General features: G+C 41.2%; 1 protein-coding gene across 16 annotated transcripts in view; it reads right to left on the bottom strand.

Moving 5' to 3' along the window:
• Positions 1–25,024, bottom strand: part of FOXP1 (forkhead box P1) — a 599,574-nt gene that overhangs the window by 58,418 nt on the left and 516,132 nt on the right. For all 16 annotated transcript variants that reach the window (XM_082346185.1, XM_082346181.1, XM_082346180.1 and 13 more), the window contains one exon: positions 1,656–1,760. In XM_082346185.1, the coding sequence (XP_082202311.1) occupies positions 1,656–1,760 (105 nt within the window). The remainder of the gene's footprint in view (positions 1–1,655; positions 1,761–25,024) is intronic.

Genomic DNA, 25,024 nt, shown 5'->3' with positions numbered 1-25,024 from the left:
TAAAATTGATACATGTCACCAAAAATGTTGACAGCAATTTTATAGTTCTGGAGACTTTATAAAATAAATCATATTTACAGATGTTTTCTAGCCATTCTATAGAGGAGTGAAATTAGCACCGAGATATTTATCAAAGGCAGCACTGGTGCAGAAGGTGAAATCAGAATTTAAACGTGGTTTCTGCCAAGATCTTTTTGTCTCATTATCTAAAAACAATTAGGCAAATGATCAGGAAGCAACAAAACAAAGATTCTACAATGAGGGATTTATAAGAGAACAAAGCCCAATAGCACTAACTAGAATCATCATAATTGTAAAGGACTGTTGCTTAATTTAAGATAAAGTATCACTGCTCTTGAGTATTAATATTTAGAAACAATTTTAAATATCTCTTTTTAAAAACTTCTACGTACTTCCGTTTTTAAGGACCACATAACGCTCTTGAAGTAAAATATTACAGCGGGGAAGCTCTGCAATGGATTCACAGACTCCCATTCATTAATCAAAAAAATGATATTCACCAAAAGCACTTGCAGGTAGCACGGGATATATCTCTAAAGGTGGTTTTATTAAAATATTTGTACCCAGGTCCGTAAAGAAAGATACAGAGATTGTTCTAATAATAGAAAGACCGCACAAAACCAGAGACCTGCATGTTAAATCAGCCCGCCTCTATTTCCTGGGCCTTGAATGAGACAGAAAAGCCAGAGGCAAAGACTCCCCACTGCCCCCAGTCCCGACACCCACTTTGCAAACCGTCATGCACCTACATATACAGGAGTTTTACAAGTGCACATGTTTGCTTGTTGCATGATAGATAAATATATTAAATATAATGTAGTATTATATTCACTCCATACATCAATGATTCACTGATACTATGAATATATTTATGTGATGTCAATAATGCAGGGTGGTTTCATCTCGATATTTTTTAAAGGACAAGGCACCATAGATGAGGGAAATGTTAACACGTCGTGCAGAAGCGTTTCACTTCGGCTAGGAGAGGATGAACGTACAGGGATGCTTTATCAGTGGTACAGATTCAAATGGGATAACCCAAGTTTTAGTCATACCTTAACTGTAGGAATTAAACTTACTCTCGCCTCCCTATAAGGACAAGAATCTGAACACAAGTCAACACCAATGCAGAAAGATAAGAATCAGATTGGTAGCTTTTCCTGGGCATCCGTTTCTGACGTTTATAAAGTCATTTGTGAAGAACCGAAGAAGAGGCCCAATCACCAAGCTATTACTGGCCATTAGTTGACACCAATTTTATAAAGCTACAGCTAGGGCGTATGTCATTGATTTAATATGTAGGGATGTGAATAAAAGTGAAAACCGAATTACTGCAAGTTTAATATTGGGAGAATTTTTACTTAATCACTGTCATTCTGAGAAAATAAGTAAACGCAGGATCTTACTAAGAGGATCAAAAATGCCCTTGGATGCCAATCCTTCCCCCTTTACAAGGCAACCCTCAAGAGACTTTGTAACTATTCCTGTGACAGCGCTAGACGTGGTGATTTAGAGTCTACCCTCAAAATGGTGGTGTGAAACTCTCCAACAAAAAGCCACTTCATGAGGAAAAGTACGAAGAGCGGGAGGTGATGGCTACGTAAGAGAAGAAAGCAATATCAAATCGTTCTTACTTTAGAAATGACTGGAAATCTTCACACACTGCTTCACAGCCAGGCCACTTGCATACGCCATGTCCATACAGAGGATGGCTATGGGGATGTTCCTCATGGGACAAACTGAAAGAAAACACACAGAGGACAAGAGAATAAATTGGCTGCGCAGAACCATCCCACCAGACATACAAGGTAAGAGGAGGCAGCCCACGTGGCCGAAGGTGAACCAGTCTGTGCTTTCCTCTTCCTGCGGAGTTTACGAATTCCTTTTGCACGGCGCTCTACTTACGGCAAGCGTTAAATTTCAAAATGTGAACAGTCCAATATTATAAATGTACCACCACGTATGAAAAGTGCTGGACAGGCTTTTGTTAGAGGCAAACCCCTCTACTCAGACTGCAAAGGATTCGTTGAAAGGCTAGAACTTATCACTTAATCTACCTAATGAAAATGATACAATCTGTACTTGATTTTGAGATTCTCTCACTGTTTTCTACCCAGAACATTACATATTTTTCTCCTCCCTTCTGCCACAAGCAGTATTCCCAAAATTGTATAATCTGTTCACCGGTTAAGTTTATCAAGCAAAGAAGAGTGCAATTAAATAATTTAGAATAAAATAATTGAGAAAGACAAACGTATCCAAGTAGATGATTAACTTAAAAAAAAAAAAAAAAAAAAAAGCTAATAGTGGCAGGAAGTTTCTATCCCTAAAATTACTAACACCAAGAGTGAAAGAAAACTTGGCAGGAACACGAAGGGGTTAATCCTCCCGTGGGGTTCCAATCAACAGGTAATGACTGGGCCACACGGATCCAGGTCATGGGATGCTTTGATCCATGCCACGTGGCGCTTAGAAAAGTGTATCTGTTGTAATTGCTGATGGACCATATTCTCAAATATTTTCTCCATTAGATTTCTGCATCCAGACTTCTTTCCGACAAATTATTTTTACAGTCGTTTCCATAACCTTAGACTCTGTCAAATAGAAACATAAAACTGACATTAAGAGTTCCGTTTCGTACTAAAGCACACTGTCTTCAAGGAAAGGGCTATTTTGCAACTTACTCCACTGCCGCTGCCTGACTTTGAACTTCAAGCACACTGAATTATGATTTCACACACACACACACACACACACACACACACACACACACACACACACACACACACACACACACACACGAGGCCTGTAGTTTATATAACCCCCAGGATGTGTAGTCATATATTTTATCGATTCACATTCGTAGGGCAGACATACACAAATGCCACTTGTCCCTGACTTATAACATAATTAATCCACAGTGAATGTGTTATGAACATTTAAACTGAGGGTCATGAATACCAAACACACATATACACTGAACAACACTTTATCAAAGATCCATAGGTCTCCCTGTGGCTTTTCAATGATTTGCTTGGAAATCTAATAAAATTTGAAAATAATAAGCTAGTTTCCCTGACAATAGAACAAAGCTGGGAAACAACAACAAACAAAAAATGCAGAAAACTAACTTAGGAAAGCACTGAAAGGTGCCCCCATGAGAGAAAAGAATAACACAAGTAAACTAAGGTAGTTACAGTGAGATTTCTAAAGCCCAATGATACAATGATATTCTCTGAGCAGTTACGAGGGTAAAATTCCATTGGACCAAAGGAAAGAATGACTACCTATCTTTGTTCTTCATCTTCCGATTTTTTAAAGAATAAAAGAGGTATAATATGAAAATAGAATTTAAAAAAATTACTGGCAACATTTAACATCCAAGAATCCTTCAAAGTACCAAGATTCTCAGAATATCTGAGAGGGAAGGATATCATTTAAAAAGAAAACTGTTCCTACCAATATCTTACAAGGAAAAAGAAAAAATATCCAACCATAATAACTCTTCTCTTTACCAGTTTTATTAACATTATTTAAAGTATTTTCACAATCCTAAATGCGTTAGTATATATTTGTTATAAAATCCTTGAAAAATCTTGAAAAGAAATTAACTACCCTCAAGTATACACACACACACACACACACACACACACACACATATTTTTGACAAATTAGGCATGAAGATTTGTATCCTTTTAAAATTTAGATAATTTTGAAAATACTCTCTCATGTTATCAACTATTTTGTTATCCTCAAAAGCTTCATTTACTGATGTGTAACAGTCTGTCATATACCATCTTAGCTCGAGCTATCTGCCAAAATTGATATCACCATTCCTCTATTTTGGACACTGAGATTCCCTTCATGTTTCTAATATTTATGAATAATGTTAGAAATTAAATTTTACCAGGCAAAACATCCCAGTATATAACTGATTTTTACTAGAAGATATATTCAGAGAAATGGAATCACTCAGTTAAATGAGTACTAAGTTTTAAGACTGACCATTAATACCCCATTAAGTTGCTCTTGAGAAATGCTACATGCCCAGTACACTCTCAGCCATTATACCTATTTTGTGTGATTCTTTAGGTTGGAAAATAGGAGCCTCAACTAGTTAGGATATAAAATTAGCATCATCAGTTAAAAACTGCCAATGGTTATTCTACTGTGCTTTGTGGGTTAAGCCAAGAGGGTTCTGAAAGTAATAGTATGAAAGAATGTACCAGGCCTTCACTAGAGGAATTTACAACTAGAAATAAAACTACATAATTCAGCACGTGTGCCACCTCCGCCCTAACCCCCGCCCCCCGTTTCTTGGCTGACTTATTTGTAAAGGCTCCTTGAACTGAATAAAAACTACTCTCCTCTAAGAATTTATTTTTGGTTCAACTTAATATCCTTATTTCAAAGAAAAGGACAAATGACAACTCACTAAAGCCTCAGAAGGATCACCAGTCACACCTTGAAGGCTAGAGAAATGCCAACTCCTGGCACACGTACGTATTTACGTACTCAGAGGACCTCTTGAAAACGTGCCTCTGCATTAAAAGTGTATTTTTATCATGAAAGCATTATACGTTCTTATTTTTAAAAGTTCACCTCATACTGTCTTGGCTCCTCAACTTTGCCCCACTCTCGTCCCACACCTAACGCAACCCTACCCTGGCCAACACTGCGGGCACCCTGGCACATCACCACGCTGCACTCTCCTTCTCGTGGGCTCTAGTTTACAAACATGGAAACACGGGCTACATACTGCTGTCACTTGCTTTTCATATTTGGATACTTTAAAATATACAATTGTCTGAAATAAAGTGCTTGGCTTTGAAAGGAAAAAGAACAGGCTGGCAGTGATGTCCTGGTGGAGTATCTCTGCAAAGATACATCAGACACTCTTAACACTTGTTGCCTCTGGGGCGGGGTACCGGGCACTGTGGTGGGGTGCGGAGCAGAGAAATGGGATTTTCACTGTATCTTTTTTTTGTATCTTTTGAAGTTTTAATTTTGTGCATTGTAGGTATTTTTTGCTGTGCAATTGTTAAATATACGTATACACACACACACAAACACACAAACCCACACAGAGACACAGACACACATGAGAAAATCAAGTGCTATGCAGGACTCGATTTCCAGACTGCCACTCGCCCTGATGCTGGTGTAGCAAATGCTGTATACTTGCTGCCCGTGTGGCTGCGTCTCACTTCCGGCCTTTCAGTCATTCTGGATGAAGCATCGTCAGACCCCACCAGCTGTACCCCTGAATGGGAACTTTTCTGTTTCATCAGAAAAGTGCAACAAGCCTTTATACCCTTACTGCCTTTCGGGACTTGCCAAAAGGGACAGGATGGGAAATTTTTAAAAAATGAGTACAGGAATTGTTAAACTTGAATGAATTTAGAATTTCATTTCCAGGATGAAACTTGATGGAAAAACGACCATCTCAACACATCTGACGGTCAGATAAAGGCTGTGAGCCCAATCATTTAAATAAACTGATTATGGGTAGCTCACCCATGTGAGAAGTATAACTTCTGAAAAGCTGCCAAGATCAGTGCTGAATAAATGCTGAATGAAGTGTTGAATAAATGGATGAATAAATAGATGTACTTGATTTTAAAGTGATTTAAACATGCTTGCCCCAAAATTAAACTTCAAAAATTTAGGGTCAATTGTTTAATAAACTATTTTTTACTATGAACTCCCAGGTTGAAAATTTTTAGGGGCAGGAATCACAACTAGTTCATCTCTACCCACTCAGTACCTAACACAGAACATGGGCTCAATAAATGTGAGACAGATTCATACAGACAATAATATTATTCTATTTAATGTCTGTGTGGATATATACTAAATTAATGTTTGCCTTTTAAAAAATGTCTTGAAGGTAAAGACCAGAATGATGCCAATCCACTTGAGAGGAGAGCATTCTGACACCTTCTATTATTTACTTTTAGTCCAAATATTTAAAACACAAATAGTACGCAAGCAAGAAAAGCCACATGATTTAAATTTCTCCTGATGACCCTTGGTATGTAAAAAATAGATATATTTATTAACACAATAACAGTGACGGCATTTCAGGTTAGAAAGAACCAACTTGCCATGAAAAGCATAACTACACAAAAATAGGTAATAATTCCTGACACTACCTAATACTAAATACACTCTGTATTATTCAGTATGATGTAATGGTGTCACTGACATTTATTTAAGACTTGTTTTGGTATTTATTCTTCCTATATCAAAGTATACCAGCCAGAGCCTTAATTTCAACACTGACTTTGGCCTTTGAGAAGATTTTACATAATGGTTATGGTTTTTCAGCGGTGACTATTCACTATGACCTTCCCAAGTTCATTACTTAGCCAAAACTTGAACTAGAATCACTGATGAAGCTAAGAACAGCTTCTTACTACAGGCTGTAGACTTCAGCGGTCCTTACACTCTTAGTTCTGTCAGCTAATTCTCCCTGAGGTAGTAACCAAGAGAATCATCTCTGAAGGAGAGGAAAAGCACAGGCACCTCAGAGAAAAGGGAACCCTCCTACACCGTTGGGAATGTAAACTGGTGCAGCCACTATGGAGAACAGTATGGAGTTTCCTTAAAAAACTAAAAATAGGGCTTCCCTGGTGGCGCAGTGGTTGAGAATCTGCCTGCCAATGCAGGGGACACGGGTTCGAGCCCTGGTCTGGGACGATCCCACATGCCGCGGAGCAACTATGCCCGTGAGCCACAATTACTGAGCCTGCGCGTCTGGAGCCTGTGCTCCGCAACAAGAGAGGCCGCGATAGTGAGAGGCCCGCGCACCGCGATGAAGAGTGGCTCCCGCTTGCCACAACTAGAGAAAGCCCTCGCACAGAAACGAAGACCCAACACAGCCATAAATTAATTAATTAATTAATTTAAAAAAAAGAAAAGTAGGTAAACATATATATTTAAAAAAAAAAAAAAAAAAAACTAAAAATAGAGTTGCATATGGTCCAGCAACCCCACTCCTGGGCATATAGCTGAGGGAAACTCTAGTTCAAAAAAATACATGCACCCCAATAGCCAAGACATCGAAGAAACCTAAATGTCCATCGACAGGTGAAAAGGATAAACTTCTTTCTTGTGTGGTATACGTACACAAAAACGAATGAAATATTGTCATCTGCGGCAACATGGATAGACCTAGAGATGATCATACTAAGTGAACTAAGTCTGACAGAGAAAGACAAATATCATACGATATCATTTATATGTGGAATCTAAAAAAAAATGATACAAATGAACTTATTTACAAAACAGAAACAGACTCACAGACATAGAAAACAAACTTATGGTTACCAAAGGGAAAAGGGAGGGGAGAGGACAAATTAGGAGTTTGGGATTGACATACACACTACTATATATAAAATAAATAATCAACAAGGATCTACTGTACAGCACAGGGAACTATATTCAATATCTTGTAATAAACTACAATGGAAAAGAATCTGAAGAAAAAAGAAAAGCACAGACATCTCGCTGTACCTCAATGCCAAGTTTCTTTTCCCCTAAAGGCACGCCTCCAGCTTTTCCTGTGCCCTGACCTACGTTCTCACATCTGTCTTCTAAGTCTCGTCCTATTTGTTTTTTCCCTTTTCCAAATTTGCCCTCTGTTTGTTTTCTCAATTTCTGATTCATCTGTAACAAAAGGCTACGCCTGTGCCCATTAGGGTTTATAACTTCTTCCCTTGCCCCCCCCCAATCAACCCCAAATTATAAATTGTATTCCATTTCACTAGCATCTTGTTTGATATATTAAGTTATGGAAGACTGTTGGGCATTCTCTAATGGCTCAGACTGATGGAATACATTTTTCTCAGCTTCAATGAGGTATAATTCATATCCCATACAACTCATTCATTTGAAGTACATAATTCAGGGAATTCCCTGGCGGTTCAGTGGTTAGCGCGGTCCTTGACACTTTCACTGTGAGGGCCTGGGTTCAATTCCTGCTCGGGGAACTAAGATACCGCAAGCCACAGGGTGTGGCCATAAATAAATAAATATAAAGTACATAACTCAATGGTGTATATAAAGTATATAATGCAATATTCACGGGGTTGTAAAACCACCACCACAATGTAATTTTAGAACATTTTATATCACACCAAAAAGAAACCCTGTACCCATTAGCAGTCACTCCCCTAGTCCCTGCCAACCACTAATCGACCTTCTGTTTCCATACGTTTGTCTATTCTGAACATTTCATATAAATGGAATCGCATAACATGTGGTCTTATGTGTCTGGCTTCTTTCACTTAACATAACGTTTTGGAGGTTCATCCACACTGTAGCATGTGTCAGTGCGTCATTTCCTTTTTTATGGCTGAATACTATTCCACTTTATGTATCTAACACATCTTGTTTATCCATTCATCTGCTGATCAACAGTTGGGAGGTTTCTACATTTTGGCTATTGTGAATAGTGGTGATACGAAAATGCAGGTACATGTACCTGTTTGAGTATATGTTTTCAATAATTCGGGGTATATAACTAGGAGTAGAATTGCTGGGTCATGTGGTCATTCCATGGTTAACATATTAGCAGACTATTTCCAAAGCAGCTGCACTACTATTTTTTCAAAATAACTTTTGAAATCACATTGTTATAAAATAACTTTCAAAGTTTGATTGAGAGCAGCAGCATTGTTTGAGGGTTCCGATTTTTCCACATCCTTGCCAACACTAGTTGTCTGTCTTTATCTTAGCCATCCCAGCGGATATAAACTGGTACCTTTTTGTACTTTTGATTTGTGTTTGTTTAAAGATTAATGATGCTGAGCATCTTCTCCTGTGCTTATTGATCATTTGTGTGCCTTCTTTAGAGAAATGTCTATTCAGATCCTTTGCCCATTAAAAAAACACTGGGTTCTTTTTATTGCGGACTGCAAAAGTTTTTTTCATGTATGTATTTTCTGCACGCAAGTCCATTATGAGATATATGATTTGCAAACACTGATTCCCATTTTGCGGACTGTCTTTTCAGTTTCTCGATGGTATGCTTTGAAGCACAGAAGTTTCAAATTTTGATTAAGTCCAAACTTTATTTTTTTCCCCTTTGCTTCCCTGAGCTTTTGGTGTCACATCTAAGAAACCACTGACTGATCCAAACTAATAAAGACTTCTTCCTATGTTCTCTTGCAAGAGCTTTAGCACTCACATTTAATCAATTTTGAGTTAATTTTTGTATTTTGTGTGAGGTAGGTGTCCAAATTCATTCTTTTGCATGTCGTCCCAGCACCATTTGATGAAAAGATTGTTCTACTCCAAATGAATTGTGTTGTGTGGGCACCTTTGCCAAAAGCCAAATGAACATAAATGTAAAGATTGGAGGGTTTTTTTTTCTTTTCTTTTCTTTTTTTTTGCTTCACTTTTGCTGGATTTCTTTTTCCCAAATGTACTACTCCCATTCTCAAAAGAATTTATACTCAAAATATAAAATAACTCTTGAAATCACATTGTTATAAAGTAAGTTTTGAAGTTTGATTTAGGGGGGGCAGAGATAAATTTTTAATAAAAATAAAACTTGAGCAGCTAAACATTTTAAGGAATGAGTGCCTAGGGACAATTTTTGTTTTCCAGATCCTGTTGATCATTTGTGTGCTGAAAAGTCTTTTCAGAATGTACTTTGTGCATCTCTCTGCCTAACAAATAAAGGGAGTGTAACTTAACCTTTTATTGAAGGTCAATAATATTTCTCTATGGGGAGGGGTGGGTGCCAGGTGAATGAAAACCTCATTCCGCATTATAGATGCGCTAAAAACCAGGAACCCTGCAAGTCATTTAACTGCCCTGCCCTCCAATTCCTCATTTGAAAACCAAAGGGGATCACACATGATGACCTGTGCTGCTTCTCCCAGTTGGGAACGCCTCCACCACACTTCTACCAGTTACGAAGATGAAAGAGGGTGTGGCACAAATGACATACCTTGTTATTGACAAGATGAATAAGGAGTAGGTGCTTAGTGAGGATGGGTTAAAGGAATGAATGAGATCCACGCCCTTACCTCTGCTGGGGAGCAGGAAGCTCTCTTCTTCTAAACCCTTCCCCACCCCCTGCAGATACATACACCAAAAAGCACAACTAATCCCCCTTTGCCCACTGGCCACCTGCCTCTTTCTCACCATGTTGTCTTTTCATCCATCCAGCCAATGTTAGTGCAATGCTCACCCTGAGGCAGGCAGCCAGGATACTAATGATGAACACCAGTTCTCTGACAAACCATATCTGTGCCTGTCTCTGGCTCAAGTCTCTCCTTGTCTGTCTGTCTGCTTTCCAATTCTTTGGTCTCATGTCCATGCGCACACGCTTCTTTGTGCCCACCCCGTAACACTGTCAGCCATGGAATCTTCCCCGCTCAGATCCATCACAGCCTATGATTTTGGTGACAAGGAGATGCTCATTCCTAGCCAAAACATGAAAGTACTCCAGATACCTCAGGTTTCCAGAAAGGTGTTCTCTTCATACACAGTTTCAGGGCTATCTATTAATAAAAAGTACTTTCCACTAAACTGTGATCATAACAAGAGCACACGTCAGCGGAAGCCACTGCTGTTTTAAAGCTTTTTCTTTCTTTTGCTTTAATTCTTTAACGACAACTTACACAAAAGCGATCCCACTTTCCTTCTTTCTCTTTTCTCTTTACTTTTTAGTTCTTATCGCATTTCCCTGCCTTCTACTTTGCTACCATAACCTACTCTCAGTAAGATTTTAAGTAACATACCAAATTTCTTAGGTTTGAATATGGGAGCCTGAATTTGATTTCGAGTGATGAAGTGATAACTGAAAATAAAATATCATCAGACTTCAGATGCTTTTACACTAAATTTTCAAGAACGAATTGATATCAAGTATTTGTAATATGTACAGTAAGTCTACCTGAATGAAACCAAACTAGTTGAGCTGGCTTTGGAACTTGATCACAGATGACCATATAAAAAAGAACAACGTAGATTCACAATAGCAGAAGAGATGATTACTTATATATCGAGCACAATTTTCCATCTTAGAGTTTATTATTTGAATATTTTTCATACTAGAGTATAACTCCTCAAAACCAGCCAGGAGTCAAATCCCAGTCTCTTGCAGTAAATAAAAGGACAGGCCAAGTTTCTTCATGTGTTATACGGGTAGCACCTGGGGGAAAAGGTCCTGTACCTGCCTTGGAAAGTGCAAATGATACGTGGGAACAGGGGAAAGGGTGACTCAAGCACTGTACCTCTTTTCCTGGTGCCTTTGTGAAAATGACCTTTCTCCTTTAACTTCCACTGAAAACACTTCAAGAAGCAAATGGGCTGCTTCTTTCATACTGAAGAGTTGGGACATGACTTCGGCGTTGCATTTCCAGCACGCTGCCTTAATCTGTGCTCATTTCAGAAATACTCCCTCCTTAGGTGTTTATTAATCAGGTTTCCAAAAGCAAGTTGGCAATCAGTTCTATAATCTCACCGCAAAGAGATGGGTGGGTGTTTTACTATAGCCCATTAAAGGGCCTACTCTAGAGCAAGGGAAGATGGGGTCCTCTGCAAACTGGGAGGCGCACACACATGCTTCTCTCTTTCCCTCTCCCACGCAGTGAGTCCTTGACTCTCCTTCCCCAGAACATTCATCACCTCAACTTTCTGCTGCTTTTTAAGTCATGTTTAATTAGAGGATTTCACATTCCCTTGTGATATGATATTCATGAGGAAAACTTGCAATTGGAGTGACCGTGAATTAGTCTATTAAGTGCCAGATTTGTGCTTTTAAACAATGATGGAGATTATTGTTATTATCTGCTCTCAATATTGTGCCTCGAGATGTGAGGGCTACCTTAAGTAACTTCACATCTGAAATACAAGCTATTAACTATTTACGTCCTTTTTTTTTTTTTTTTCCTGGAAATAACAAATTATCCTGAAAGAAATACAGCGTCACCTTTCTAAAATGGACCCCATTAGGGCATGGGCAACTCATGTGGTGAGCTGGGTGACTTTGAGTGACATACAAATACCCTCGCTTTCGTAGTTATGGATTCACGCTCATGTAGACTGGAAAACAATTTTGACTAATACATTAGATTTGTGACTTCTCAGGGGTAGCTTTTTATAAACCCTGTTTAAGTTAATCAGTTTCAAGAAAAAGTAAAAACTTGTAATATGTATATGCAGGTATGGCAAACGGCGAAGAGGGCAAGAGAATGACTCAAAGATTGTTGCGTGGGATAAAAGGATTAAAACTGGATCTATAGGTAAGGATGCTCACTCTGCCTTTTTCCATCGCTATCAAAGACTAATGCTTCTCAAATTCTCTTATAGCTGTAAATCACCTGGAGATCTTTTTAACATGCAGATTCTAATGCAGCAGTTCTAGGGTGGGGCCCAAGACTGGGCATGTGTAGCACACGCCTGGATAACGCTGATGCTGTTGGACCCTGGAGCACTAAGGAGCTTGAGAGTTCCCTGTTCTGGATCTGACCTAAAAGTGAGCGTACTTACAGAAACGCACGTGGGCTGTCTTCTCTGTTAACTGTGGGGTGAAAAGCAAACTGGGGACGGATAAATATGGAAAGCGCAGACACTGGGCAACCTCACCAAGCAATAGGTACAAACTCATAAAAACTCTCACTGGCCCAAAGTTATTTAAGAATTATATGCAAGTCTTTTTTTTTTTTTAAATATAATGAAACAGGTAAGACTAAAGGAAGTTAGCACCGGGAAGAGGCCATCATTTCCTGTTTCTATTTAGCAAACAGTTTTACGTTAGCACGGATCTACTGAGTGACTTGGCCAGTGAATAGTGTTTGCCAGGTACTCCGCCGACCAGGAGTACCCCGGGGTAAACTGTTGAATCTGGGTTTGACAACAACTGAAAGCTTCACAGGTCCCAGACTCTAGGGCTGCCTTGGGTATCCTCTAAGCCTTCATGGCATCCCTGAACCTGGGAGGAGAGGATGTATGTGTGAAGAAGTAGGATCCTGAATTAACTATTTTAGGAAGGGGAGTGATGCTCTTGGGCTTTTCTAGGAAACCAGGGTGTATCATGAAAGCAGGGTTTCAATCCACTTGGCATAGTACCATATGCAGTCAAGGCCCCTCCTCAGTAAAGAGAGGGAAATCCTACCAAAATATCCCAATAGGTGATATACACGGACTCAACGGTGGCCCACACAATGTCAGGAAGAACAAGAATGCGTATTCCTACAAACCGGCAGATTTACTTTAATTTGTATTAGCCAAAAATACATCTAGCATCTCCAACTTCTGGTTTCACAGATATCATGTCTAAGGATGAGGCTTATTTTACTTAAATTAAAAATGAGTCGATTTAAAGAAAATAATATAAATAACAATAGTCATCTAAGCAGATACGGCAAACCTCACGACAGAGGGGCACACATTCAAATGACTAAACTTTCAGAAAACAAAAGTGCGTGAAGGAGTCCTCAAGGAGAGGCAGTCTGTAACTGGGTTTACTTCCTGAGTCGACAGTGACCCACTGGTAAGTCTCTTTAATTTGAATTTTCAATAGGGAAGGAAGGGCCTCAGAATTATCCTTGACTGATGGGACAAAGACCCACAAAACCAACAAGAGCACAGTGCAGTGTGTCGGATGCTTCGAGGGCTAGACCCTATCCTTTAGGACCAGGGAGCATCCGATGTGTAGACTATGGATGTTAAATCAGCTGCTTTACCAATGGTAAGAACTTAAGGTTGGGGGCCATGATGACAGGTCATGAGTCTGGCAGTTACTCTCTTCACCATCCCCTCCAATCTGGCTCTACCTCCCTTTTCAGATACACTGGGCAAAACACGCCATCTTGATTCTCCGAAGCCTGTGGCACAGCAAGACAACGGAGCAGAGAAGGAGCGGGGGAGTACCTGCGGGCCGGTCGCTGTGTTCTGATCCATCACCAGCACAGAGCGGGTGATGACAAAGGCCGACTGCCTGTGTTTGCACGGTGACGAGTGAAGGGACACACAAAGGAAAAGGGCAAGAAGAGGCAGAGGTCCAGCTTTTGTTTCTGACACCCGTAAGGGCGATCGCTATGCTGAGGTTGTAAGTGAGAGTTTCCCACTGGCAGCATTAACGGTGGGATCTCGTTAAGAAAACAGAATGCTTTCCAAAGAGGGGCTGTGAGCAACTGTGTCAATACAGACATAGGGACCACTAATCCAAAAGATATTAACACCATTAGGCAGGCATGCGCATTATGTCCACGCAAGTGTTTGCACTGGAGAGTCACGAGGTCTGTGTGGAACCTTGTCCATATGTTAGAGGAACAACAAGACCCGGAAAACCAAAGAGCATAAATGAAAGTTCCAACACTTAATTCTTCTCATTTAATTCCTGCCCCTGACACTCTGTGGAAGTCAGCACAAGCGTACTCCAGAAGCAGAAGAATCACGTAACAGAAGTGTGAGGGCCAGATGAGGAAGCAGGAGGTGAAGGGACAAGGGACTTAGAGAAATAAAATGGCTCAAAACCATTAGGCACTTGCATTTATGTTTCCTAAGAACTACTTCCTACTTTATGTCATTCCTTTTATGTCTCAGCAGTACAAGATGCTTCATGAATGGTCACTGGATTAAACTCTTCTCTGCCTTTGATTCAGCATTTTTGTTTGTCTGTTTGTTTTGGTTACTGGGGGGCTTTTTCTGGCCATGCCACGCAGCACGTGGGATCTTAGGTCCCCGACCAGGGATCGAACCCACACCACCTGCAGTGGAAGCGTGGAGTCTTAACCACTGGACCGCCAGGGAAGTCCCTCTGCATGTTTTATGAAACACCTACTTTGTGCTTAAGCATCGTGTTGGGTTCCTAGATCAGAGTCTATAAACTGGGATTCGTAAGAAGATCCATGGGAGGGTGCTAAGATAATATTACCATTTCTGTATGCATGTGTTAAGATAATATTAGAATTTTTGTATGAATAGATACTTGTGTACCTATGTGTATACATTTCTTACCTTCTTACTCTTTAATTTGTATACTGCAGGTACTATATTAAGCATGTATATAATTGATTAAAAGTATCTTTAGTAGGGGTGCATACTCAAAAATTTTAATATTCATGGGGTGACTAATCAAACACATTTGGAGGTCATTGGTATAGACTGTGACTAAGTTCTCATCCTCTCCAGAAGAGTTCTGCCCAATTCCCCAGGTGAGGGGAAAGAGAGAGAATTGAACAGACGGCTGGAACATAAAATTCTGTAATATTTGATCAGGGCCTTTGAGTATCAATAGAAGCTCAATGCTAAAAGGAATAGGATGAGAGAAGGCAGGTGACTAAAGCACAAAAAGCAATTTCAGACATAAAAAAAAAAATTTAGAAAGACAGACCCAGAGTACTTACAAATGATTTAAAGGCCAACATGAGGAATTTTTAAAAGGAATTTTGTTCCATGAAATAGTTCACATTGGGTCACAGTCTCAAGAATTGTTCTCTTTGAAATGTTGAGTCTTGGCACTGGACCCAGACTGTCCTAAAGACTAGTGAATAATATTTATCAAGATCCCTCCTCTGTCACTTTGAATCGTAGAAGGGGAAGAATGCCATGGCGTCAGGACAGCCGTTGGGAGGTCCTACAGCAGTGGTTCTCAGAGTTCGGTCGCTAGGAACTTGTCAGGGATGCAAATTCTTAGGCCTCACCCCAACTTACCGAATCAGAAACAGTAAGACTAGGGTCCAGCAATCTGTAGTTTAGCCAGTCCTCCAGGTGATTCTGATGCGAGCTAAAGACTGAGAATCAATGTAACCAGAAATTCCCTCCTGTTTTGGAGCACATAAGTATCAATATCAACAAAGACTAACCAGGTACTTCTACAGCATCCGTGGCCAACGGGTAGCAACTACTATTAACGAGTTCCTGAGCCTTAATATCTCATAAATTCACTATATTCTGAACATGCGGTCTCTGCAACGAAATGCAGCACCAACCACATGCCAGGCTGGCTGTGCTAGATGACTGGGACGTAGCAATCGACAAGGGACATGGAACTTTTCCTTCCTGGAGTCCACTGCATCCAAAAATCTCACCTGATGCAAACGTGGGGGGGGGGGTGGAAATATAGACGCGACGATATTCCACCAGTGCTCACGTTTAACGAACTATACACTCCATCACATTTTGCCTATCTTCATATGACTGCATTATTTACACTGTGTTGGCAAGTGTCTGCCTCTGTGTTTGTCTCTCTAGACTGTGAGCTCCTTAAGGGAAAGACCTACGTTCGAGTCATCTTTTAATTCCCTGAACCTATAGAGTTATTAGTATGTAAATGCTCAATAAAGGTGGCTTGAACGAATAAATGACTTTAACAATAAACAAGAGTCATTAATATTTAATTAATTAAATCATCAATCATCATTTAGTATTCACGGAGCACTGCCTATGAGACTAAAACGTGTACGAACTCATTTCATCTATGAGGCCAGGCTTGGTAACATACCCATTTCACAGAGGGCGCACTGAGGCACATCAAGATTAAGTATGTGGAGTGGGCCGCCTGCCCTGGAATGCAGGCCGTCCGGTTGGAGTCCACACTCCTAACCACTAAACAACAAAGCTGCCCCCGCACTAATCGAGGTAAGAGCCATGATCTAGCAAAACATGCCTCAAGGTCTTTTGCTTCTGCTGTGCCCTCTGCCTGGGGAGCTCTTCTTCCCTGACTTCATGTCTGTTCAAGGGTCACTTCCTCAGAGAGGCTTTGCCAAACCCATTTATCCAAACAGTGACCTTAGCCCCACTCTTCCTGCTTCACTTTTTTTTTTCTTCAGATCTTAATTCTATCTGTCTTTTTATTACGTGATTATTTGTTTGTTTTATTTCTCTTCCACTGCAACATCAGCTCCATGAGGTCAGACTTTGTCAAGCTCACGGTTCTATCCCTCAAAGCCTAGGACACCTGGGACGGGGTTAGTGAAGTTTTGCAGAATAAGCCGATCTGCCTCAGTACTGTCTGGTGACTTCTGTCCTGCAAAGGCAGGATTTTTTTGTTGAACTCTGGACAACTTCCTCATTTATCCTTGTTAAGTTTCTTTTACTTCTGCCTGTACAATCCTCTAATTTATTCAAACACTACTGGATTATTCCAGCTCTCGGTGTCATTTTTTTTTTCTAATTAAAGTAAGCTGCCATTTATTTCTCACACTGATCTTTAACACGGAGACATCTTGTTCTTGTCGTAAATATGACTCATACGGAAAAATGTAAGTTGAATATAGGGGCTCATGTGTACCAGAATGTTTCCATCAATATTTCAGATATAAAAAGGAGACACGAAGCCAGAGATGCCTGTCCAATTTGAAGGTCTATAAGTAATTATTTCAGTGGAGTTTTTTAGCCTTTTGGATGTATAACCTGAAATTCCACCAGATGACTAAAATAGCCCCTCCTGAAAGCAAATACCACATCATTTACACAAACACTTTAGGTTTCTCTTTCCTTTTGCCATAATACACCTTCAAACTCAACATTCACAGCCAAGATGTAAAATACACACCCAGAACAGATCCTTCAAAGACAGACCTCAGCATATTTTTTTTAAAAAAGGAAAAAAAGAAAGAAAAGAAAGAAAAAGAGAAAGAGAAAGGAAAGGAAAGGAAAGGAAAGGAAGATCAACTTGCCATTCGACTGATTTCCTTGAAGACTATAAAAGGAATGAAATCTGAAGGTCATAAAAGTGTGCCTGGGCTTCCCTGGTGGCGCAGTGGTTGGGAATCTGCCTGCCAATGCGGGGGACAGGGGTTCGGACCCTGGTCTGGGAGGATCCGGGAGGATCCCACATGCTGCGGAGCAACTGGGCCCGTGAGTCACAATTGCTGAGCCTGCGCGTCTGGAGCCTGTGCTCCGCAACAAGAGAGGCCGCGATGATGGGAGGCCTGCGCACCGCGATGAAGAGTGGCCCCCACTTGCCACAACTAGAGAAAGCCCTCGCACAGAAACGAAGACCCAACACAGCCATAAATAAATAAAAATTAAACTTTAAAAAAAAAGAATATCACCAAACATTCCGAGAAGCAACTGGCCCTGAATCTGATCAGGGACCACTTCTAATCTCTTTCTTAAAAAAAAAAAAAAAAAAAAAGTGTGCCTATTTGTTTAGGGAAGTCTTACAGGTAGTATAAATACCATCAGCTACAGTTGCTATAGGGTCTGTTTGTTTACCAAAAGAGAATACAAATAGTTACACAAAAGCAGAACAACACTTGGGTATATAAATGGAGAAGGCTTTGCCTTCTGGTAAAATTTCCAAAGTGCCTTTTAAAATGTTCCTGTTTTTCACCTTCTTCACTGCGAAATCTCTGTTTTCTAGATTCTCCCTCTTCAGTTTAAGCCCTCCAAGGAATGTCTCACTCTCAGATTTCTAAGGCTGGTAATGATTTGCTTTTCCTTTTCCCTTTCCCTTTTTTGAGATGTAAAAACTAAAACCACTAGCCCAGCAACCCAAACTGTACAATGAAAATAAGGTCTCACAACTGAAAACACAAAAAAAAAAAAAAAAAGAGAGAGAGAAAAATAAAAGCTGCAGAGTTTATAGACGAATTCTAGGACAGCCATGTCATACTTAAATTAATTCACGAACAACCACCCAGAAAGGTGTGTATGTATGTGTAAATGACTTTCTATGAACCAGGTATGTTTCATGGACCTGAATTATACCTGCTGGGTTAACCGCTGGCTTCTAAAAAATAAAAGGAGGGAGGTTAAGTGGGAAGGAAACCAGCAAGGCTGTTCTGGAATTTCTTAGTTGAGCGTGTGTGCATGCGTGTGCGCATGTGCACGCGTGCACGCGATAACTCAGATCTGCCATTAAACAAACTGCACCACAGAGGCCGCTGTGAGTGGAGGGCTTCTCTTCATACTACATTGACCACGGTACCCACCAGGCACAGCCCCGGCGCCTTTCTGTGAATGGGACACGCTGCCATATGGACAAAGACACTGAACAAGCTGTACAAGTCCTGGCGACATGTGCCCAGGGGATTGTCCCGTAGTCACACCACCTGGGCTGTGGCAATTGTGCTCTGTCTGTGCAGAGGCACGGAGGAGCCCAGCAGGATGTTATTTCTGAGTACACACAAAAAGGAAAATTACAGTTAGGAGAATTCTCTGGCTAGCGTATCTGTTGCTCAATTCCCGAAATAGTTTCCCAGAGGAACGGTTATCTGCTTTATTCACACAGGCAGAAATGACAAGCTGGAACACATATTAACAATTTCCCTTTGTGAGCTTCCACTATTGTTTTAATGAGGAGAATATGCTTTGTAATATACTTAGGCCTTGACTGATCACAAAGGGGCGGGGGGTGGAATAAAGAAAGTGAGGACGGCCGTACACGTGTAGCCACTCACTTGTATCACCCGAGCGAGCAGGTCTGCACCGTGGTGCCTCCCTTGGAAAGAGCCGCAGAGCCAGGCTGCCAGGTGGCCCTGGTGCAAAATGGCATCTTGGTAAATCTTGAAAAAGGACGTGCCTTCCATTTAAGCCTCTTGGATAGGTTCCTCCTCACAGGGCCCCATCGCTGGCTGAAAAACATGGGACTCCTAGTTGTCATTTAAGCGAGAAGACCACTAGGAGTTTTCCAAGTCACACAGCGTTCAGTTGACGCTTGGCCTCCCTTTCCACTTTTGGATGGATCCATATCCACCAAAGAAAATTTTCTATTCAGTTAATCCAAGGGGTAAAGTGTACATTTCAACCAGACTCTTTTACAGGTAAAAGGGCAAAACCCAGTACAATGGGCTATGCCACCAGAGCTCCCAAAAGATGGGTCCTCACCGTTCTTCTGCCATATGCTTTCCTTTTCACCCTTGGTATGGAATAAACGTTAAGAAAGCTAACGTATACTAGGTGCTTCCACACAAGTGCAAGCACCTATGAAATACCTGGGTGCCAACCAAGGGAGAGGGTGGAAAAAACCCTATCAGCAAGAGCAACTGATCAGAAAAGAATGACTAACCTCTATAAGGAAAGAAAATGGGGGTTCAAAGCTGACTTTTCATGAGAAATCTGGCACATTGGACATGAAATGGCCCATGGTTGAGATTCATATTAGGCAGTATCCCAAGGGAGAAAAAAAATGAAAATCAACCGAATTTAAGAGAAACTTGTAAACCAAATGTGACTCTCCAGACCCATGATGTCATCTTATTGGAAAGTATTTATCATTTAAACACAATAAATAGAAAAAGATTTATAGGGTCTAATGATGCTGTGTTACGGTAAAAGGCATTTTATTGAGATAAGACATAACAGCTGTTTGAAAATAACAGTTGAGTTTTTCTTTTCATCACCCCATGAAGTGAACAGTCAAGAAAATCCATAAATTGATCCCCCAGGATGTGGCAGTATTTTCAAGGTGTTCTCCCTTTGCCCTCCCTGAATGTGTGGAATGACGGGAGGTGACACAGCACCATGGCACACCACTCTAAGAGAAGTTTTCCTTCTACTTCTAAAACCCAGAAGCAACTGGTTTCAAGCAGAAAGAGGAAATGATCACAGCTCTTCTAAACGTGATGATCGCCAAACACCCAGTAGCACTTTGGGGCATGAAATGTTGATAGGTCCCCAGGAGCGTCTTTCCGACATAAGCAGGGACAGTTTTGCCCTAAACAGGCGACTCCCCTTGCAGATAGACATGGGACAGTTGACGCTGCCAAGAGTCTGCTTTGGAGCAGAAAGCAGCACCTGAGTGTAGGCCTCTGCAATTGGCTGCACCCTTGTCTCTTTCTTGTCCCTACAACACCTGACAGGACATGCCCCGCCTGCTTTCTATATTCTCCACTTCTCGTCACCTGTGTGCAGCACCCTGCCTCCCCTCTTTGCAAAAAGATGCGGCGGGGGAGAAGAACGGGCCGCAGAGAAACACGTGGGGCTTCTCCCTGATTATGGCCTAACCTTGGAAGGTTATGGTCTGGTTCTGATCCCTAAGCTCTATCCCCTGGAGGCTGTAACCCAGAGTCTGGGGTGGAGTCCAGGTGGTTCTGATGAGCAGAGTGGTTCCCATGTGGGAACCAGCAGAATATGGCAGCCACTGCAAGGACGTTAGGCTCGGGGACACCCTGGTTCCAATCCCTGCCTGGTCCCTAACCAGCTGGTTGGCTCATGCAAGTTATAAATTTCCTCTGGGCCCAACACTACCTGTACAAAGAGGACAGGACCCCACAGGGTTGTCGTGAGGATACAATGGGAAAATCAGTATTGACACTTCTGTCGAGTCCTTTATGCATTGTGACTGGCACAAAGTAATAGTTCAATAAAAGTTAGCTGCCTGATCATCACCATCATATGCCAGCTTCTGATTCCTTCCAGCAGTAGCAGTACCTGTACTCTGCTGGCTCACACCGGAATCGCAAACCACTGGTTCTGTGGACTGGACGTGTCTGGGAGCATCATCAAAATGTGGGGGGAAATCTCTGTTCTTTCCAGCAGTGCCCAAACCCAGGTCCACTGAGCATGCTAACCTGCAGTGCTTCTCAAGCTTGAATGGGCACGTCAAGGCCCCGGGGACTGGGTTAAAATGCAGACCCTGATTCAGTAGATCCGGGGTGGGGCCTGAGACTCTGCATTTCTAACGAGCTCCCACGTGATGCCGAAGTTGCTGGTCTACAGCCTTTGAGGAGCAAGAATCTAGGGTAGGCATGACAAATAGAAAATTCCCACACCCCATCTCAGACCAATGTAATCCAAATCTTCACAGGAGAGGCCTAGGAAGCAGAATATTTTAACAAATACCTGTGACATTATTATCATCAGGCAATCTGGGAAACACTGGTCTGATGGTTAACGTTGGAGTCGGCCAGCTTTTTCTGTAAATGGCCAGATGGTAAATGTTTTACTCTTGGTGGGCTATATGCTTTCTGCTGTGACTACTCGAGCCAGCCATTGTTTTGGTTTTTTTTTTAACATCTTTATTGGAGTATAATTGCTTTACAATGGTGTGCAAGCCAGCCACTGTAGTGTGAAAGCAGCCATAGACTTTGTGTAAATGAATAAGCCTCACTGTGTTCCAATAAAACTTTATTTACAAAATAAGAAGCGGGCCAGGCTTGGCCGGTAGGCCATAATTTGCTGACCTGTGTAACAGATCAAATGCCTCAACCTCTATGGGCCAGAAGTAGCAGTGAGAATTCTGAGGACAATTTGGGACAACGTGACTGCAGGTTCTCCAAAAGAATCTAACGGGGAGGGAAGATTTGGGGTCACTAGTTTGCTCAAGTGCTTCAAATCAAAAGAAATACAAAAGAAATTATCTGATTTTCAAAATACAAAAAAAAAAAAAAAAAACGGTTGAAATGAGGAAGACCTATTCAGAGTCACAGGACCTAGAGCTTACTACTTAAATTTCTGGCTCCAGAGGCCCTAAATATGAATATGAAAATATGCAAAAGCTAAATGCTTGTGTAACCAGAAGAGTTCTGAGACCAAGCTTCTAGAATGTTAGCGAGGAAACCAAGAGCACCAATATTTATTCATCAACAGAGGATTTAGTTAAAAAAAAAAAAAAAGAAAGAAAGAAAGGGAAACGAAACACCAAGCATGTCCACGACTCAAGAGTCCCTTGCCTTTTGAAAACAGAAGGGCTGGTCAACACAAATGTTATTGTTATATAGTCAAATCCACGGCAATATGTCAAGAGGCCACAAATCAAAAACAGAGACTGTGAATCAAGTGAAACTGTCTGAAAGTCCACGAGCCAAGCGTAAACCTTCAGGGGTTATTTGAAGGCAGCTGCCAGCTGGGAAGTGTGGAAATCGCAAGCAATTGGAATACACAGGGCTGTGTCAACAAATGAGAAGGAAAAGGAAGGTACCTTGCAGGGACAGAAGGCAGGTTAGGCCTCAGAGAGAGAGGTGCCCAGTGTGGGTCACCTGATTCTGAGAATATGACAGCCTCAAAGAAAGAAGAGGCTGCACAACCTGGGATCTCTCCAGAGTTTAAAGAAACGTTTCACCAAATGCTTAAGGAAAACCTTGGAACAAATATTTAGAAGAGCTATGCATCTGAGACACATTCAAGTTATAAAATATCTACTAATGGTGGTTGAACTAAAAGCAAAAAGCTGGGGAGGATCAGAAAAAAGGACTATCTCTGATATGGACTACAGAAGGACAGCTGAAACAGAATAGAGACCAGATGATGTGTTCAATGAGGAAACACAAGATTTATAAGGCAGGAAGGAAAGTCAGGATACACTGAAAGGAGGGAGAGGCTTGTTTTGCATCTGCCTGTGTGCAAATCCTGCATGGGGTCCATTTTTGTTCTTTATGTGCCGTTTCAGACCGTAAATGATTTATATTTTGCAAATCCTCTCCACCCACCCTCCCTTCGCGAGACGCCTAGGAACTATCTGTATCCACCTTAACAGAGGGAACTCTAGGATTTTGAGTCAATACACGTTTTGTTGAATTGAATTTTTAAAATTTCTTCTAGGAGCACTGATTTTAATTTATCATAATTACGTATTCACTTCTATACTGAATGGAATCTCTAAGTGCTGTTTGATGAAGTAAAAGAGAGACTTGAATTCGATCTCGGCTATGCCGCTAACGAGCTCTGTGACCCTAGGTCACTTATTTAATCTTGATGATTCAGCTTCCTCACCTGTAAAATGGGTATAATAAACCCTGCTGTTTCCCAGCAGTCACGTGGCTAAAATGAGCCATCCCTCCAAAGGTAAGAGTTTAGCCAGCTGCTTGGCACAGAGAAAAAAATGCATTAAATGAGAGTTTCCTGCCCTTTCCCTAGTGCACCATAATATAATGTGATAGTCAGAATTTTAATTCAGGCAATTACTTAAGTAGTAATTGCTATTTGTATTTACATAGCTGCTTTGATCCAAGAAGCTCAAAGGGGTTTACTAAATTTAGCATTTTAATAAATGTTTCATTTGCACGCCCGTTGATTTTGTTTACCCACACCAAAACTTGGAATTTCCTAAAGCGAGATAGTCAGACAAGTTACGGAAACGAGATAGTATCTTCGTGTTTACAGGTATCCCTGTTTTGTCTATTTACCAAAGAAGTCATGACGCCCTGGTCTTGTGGAATTAAATGACAGTAAGAGGTATGAATGTGCCTGCTTCCCTTTGTAGCTCTCTTTAGCTCCTGCCTGTTGAATTTCATTCCCACCACGCTTCTCTCAGGCCCTGACAACAGAGGCAGGTTTATCGCGCCAATGAATATATACATATTATACATATATATTTTTTATATATATATAATATATATATAAAATCAGCACAATAAACATTCTTAAATTCTCGGAAGGAAATCAAAGCACGAAGCATGGCGCCAGTGCTGCATTCTCATGACGCGGAAGGTCCGTGACTGCACAGGGACAGGATCTTAACAAGCCCTGATGGGAGCGATGGCAATCGCCTCACAAATCACATGGGCCGCTCCTCCCCTGAAAGTGCTGAATATTGATACATGTCTCTACCCTGCGCGACGGGGAAGTGGGTTTCTATTGGCAATCTTTACCAAAGTGTGTTTTTTTTTTTTTTTCCCTTCTCTACACTCAAGGGTTTACCCTGAATGATTTAATTATAATTTTCCTTGTGTAAGACAAATTAAAGAGGAGAGTAGGAGTGTCGGGCCAAGCACATGATTTATCTCCTTAACAGATTGCAGCTCACCAAACCCCAGAGCTGCTGCTGCGGCGGCTGCTCACGGGAGCCCGAAGGATGCAAGGGGGCGGGGGAGGTCTTCCACATGGCACGGAAACACGCGGCCCGGTCGTGATTGGGAGACGTCTCACAACTTGAAAAACACACCAAAACTCTCACGATATTACCGTGGTCCGATGAAGTTCCACACAGAGCACTCCCAAGTCCTTTCAGAAAGAATCCTTAAAGCTGGTAACCTAAGCTACAGCTCCAGGAGCACCGGGGGCGGGGAAGTGGTGGGGAATATTACGTAGAAATCAAGGGGGAGCTTCGAAAGAGATCCATTTCACAAATGCCCTTGGTGAGTAAGGGATG

The sequence above is a fragment of the Balaenoptera borealis genome (assembly GCF_965194805.1).
Source record: "Balaenoptera borealis genome assembly, chromosome: 12".
In the NCBI taxonomy this organism is placed as follows: Eukaryota; Metazoa; Chordata; class Mammalia; order Artiodactyla; family Balaenopteridae; genus Balaenoptera; species Balaenoptera borealis.
This window is presented reverse-complemented; position numbering and strand designations above follow the sequence as displayed.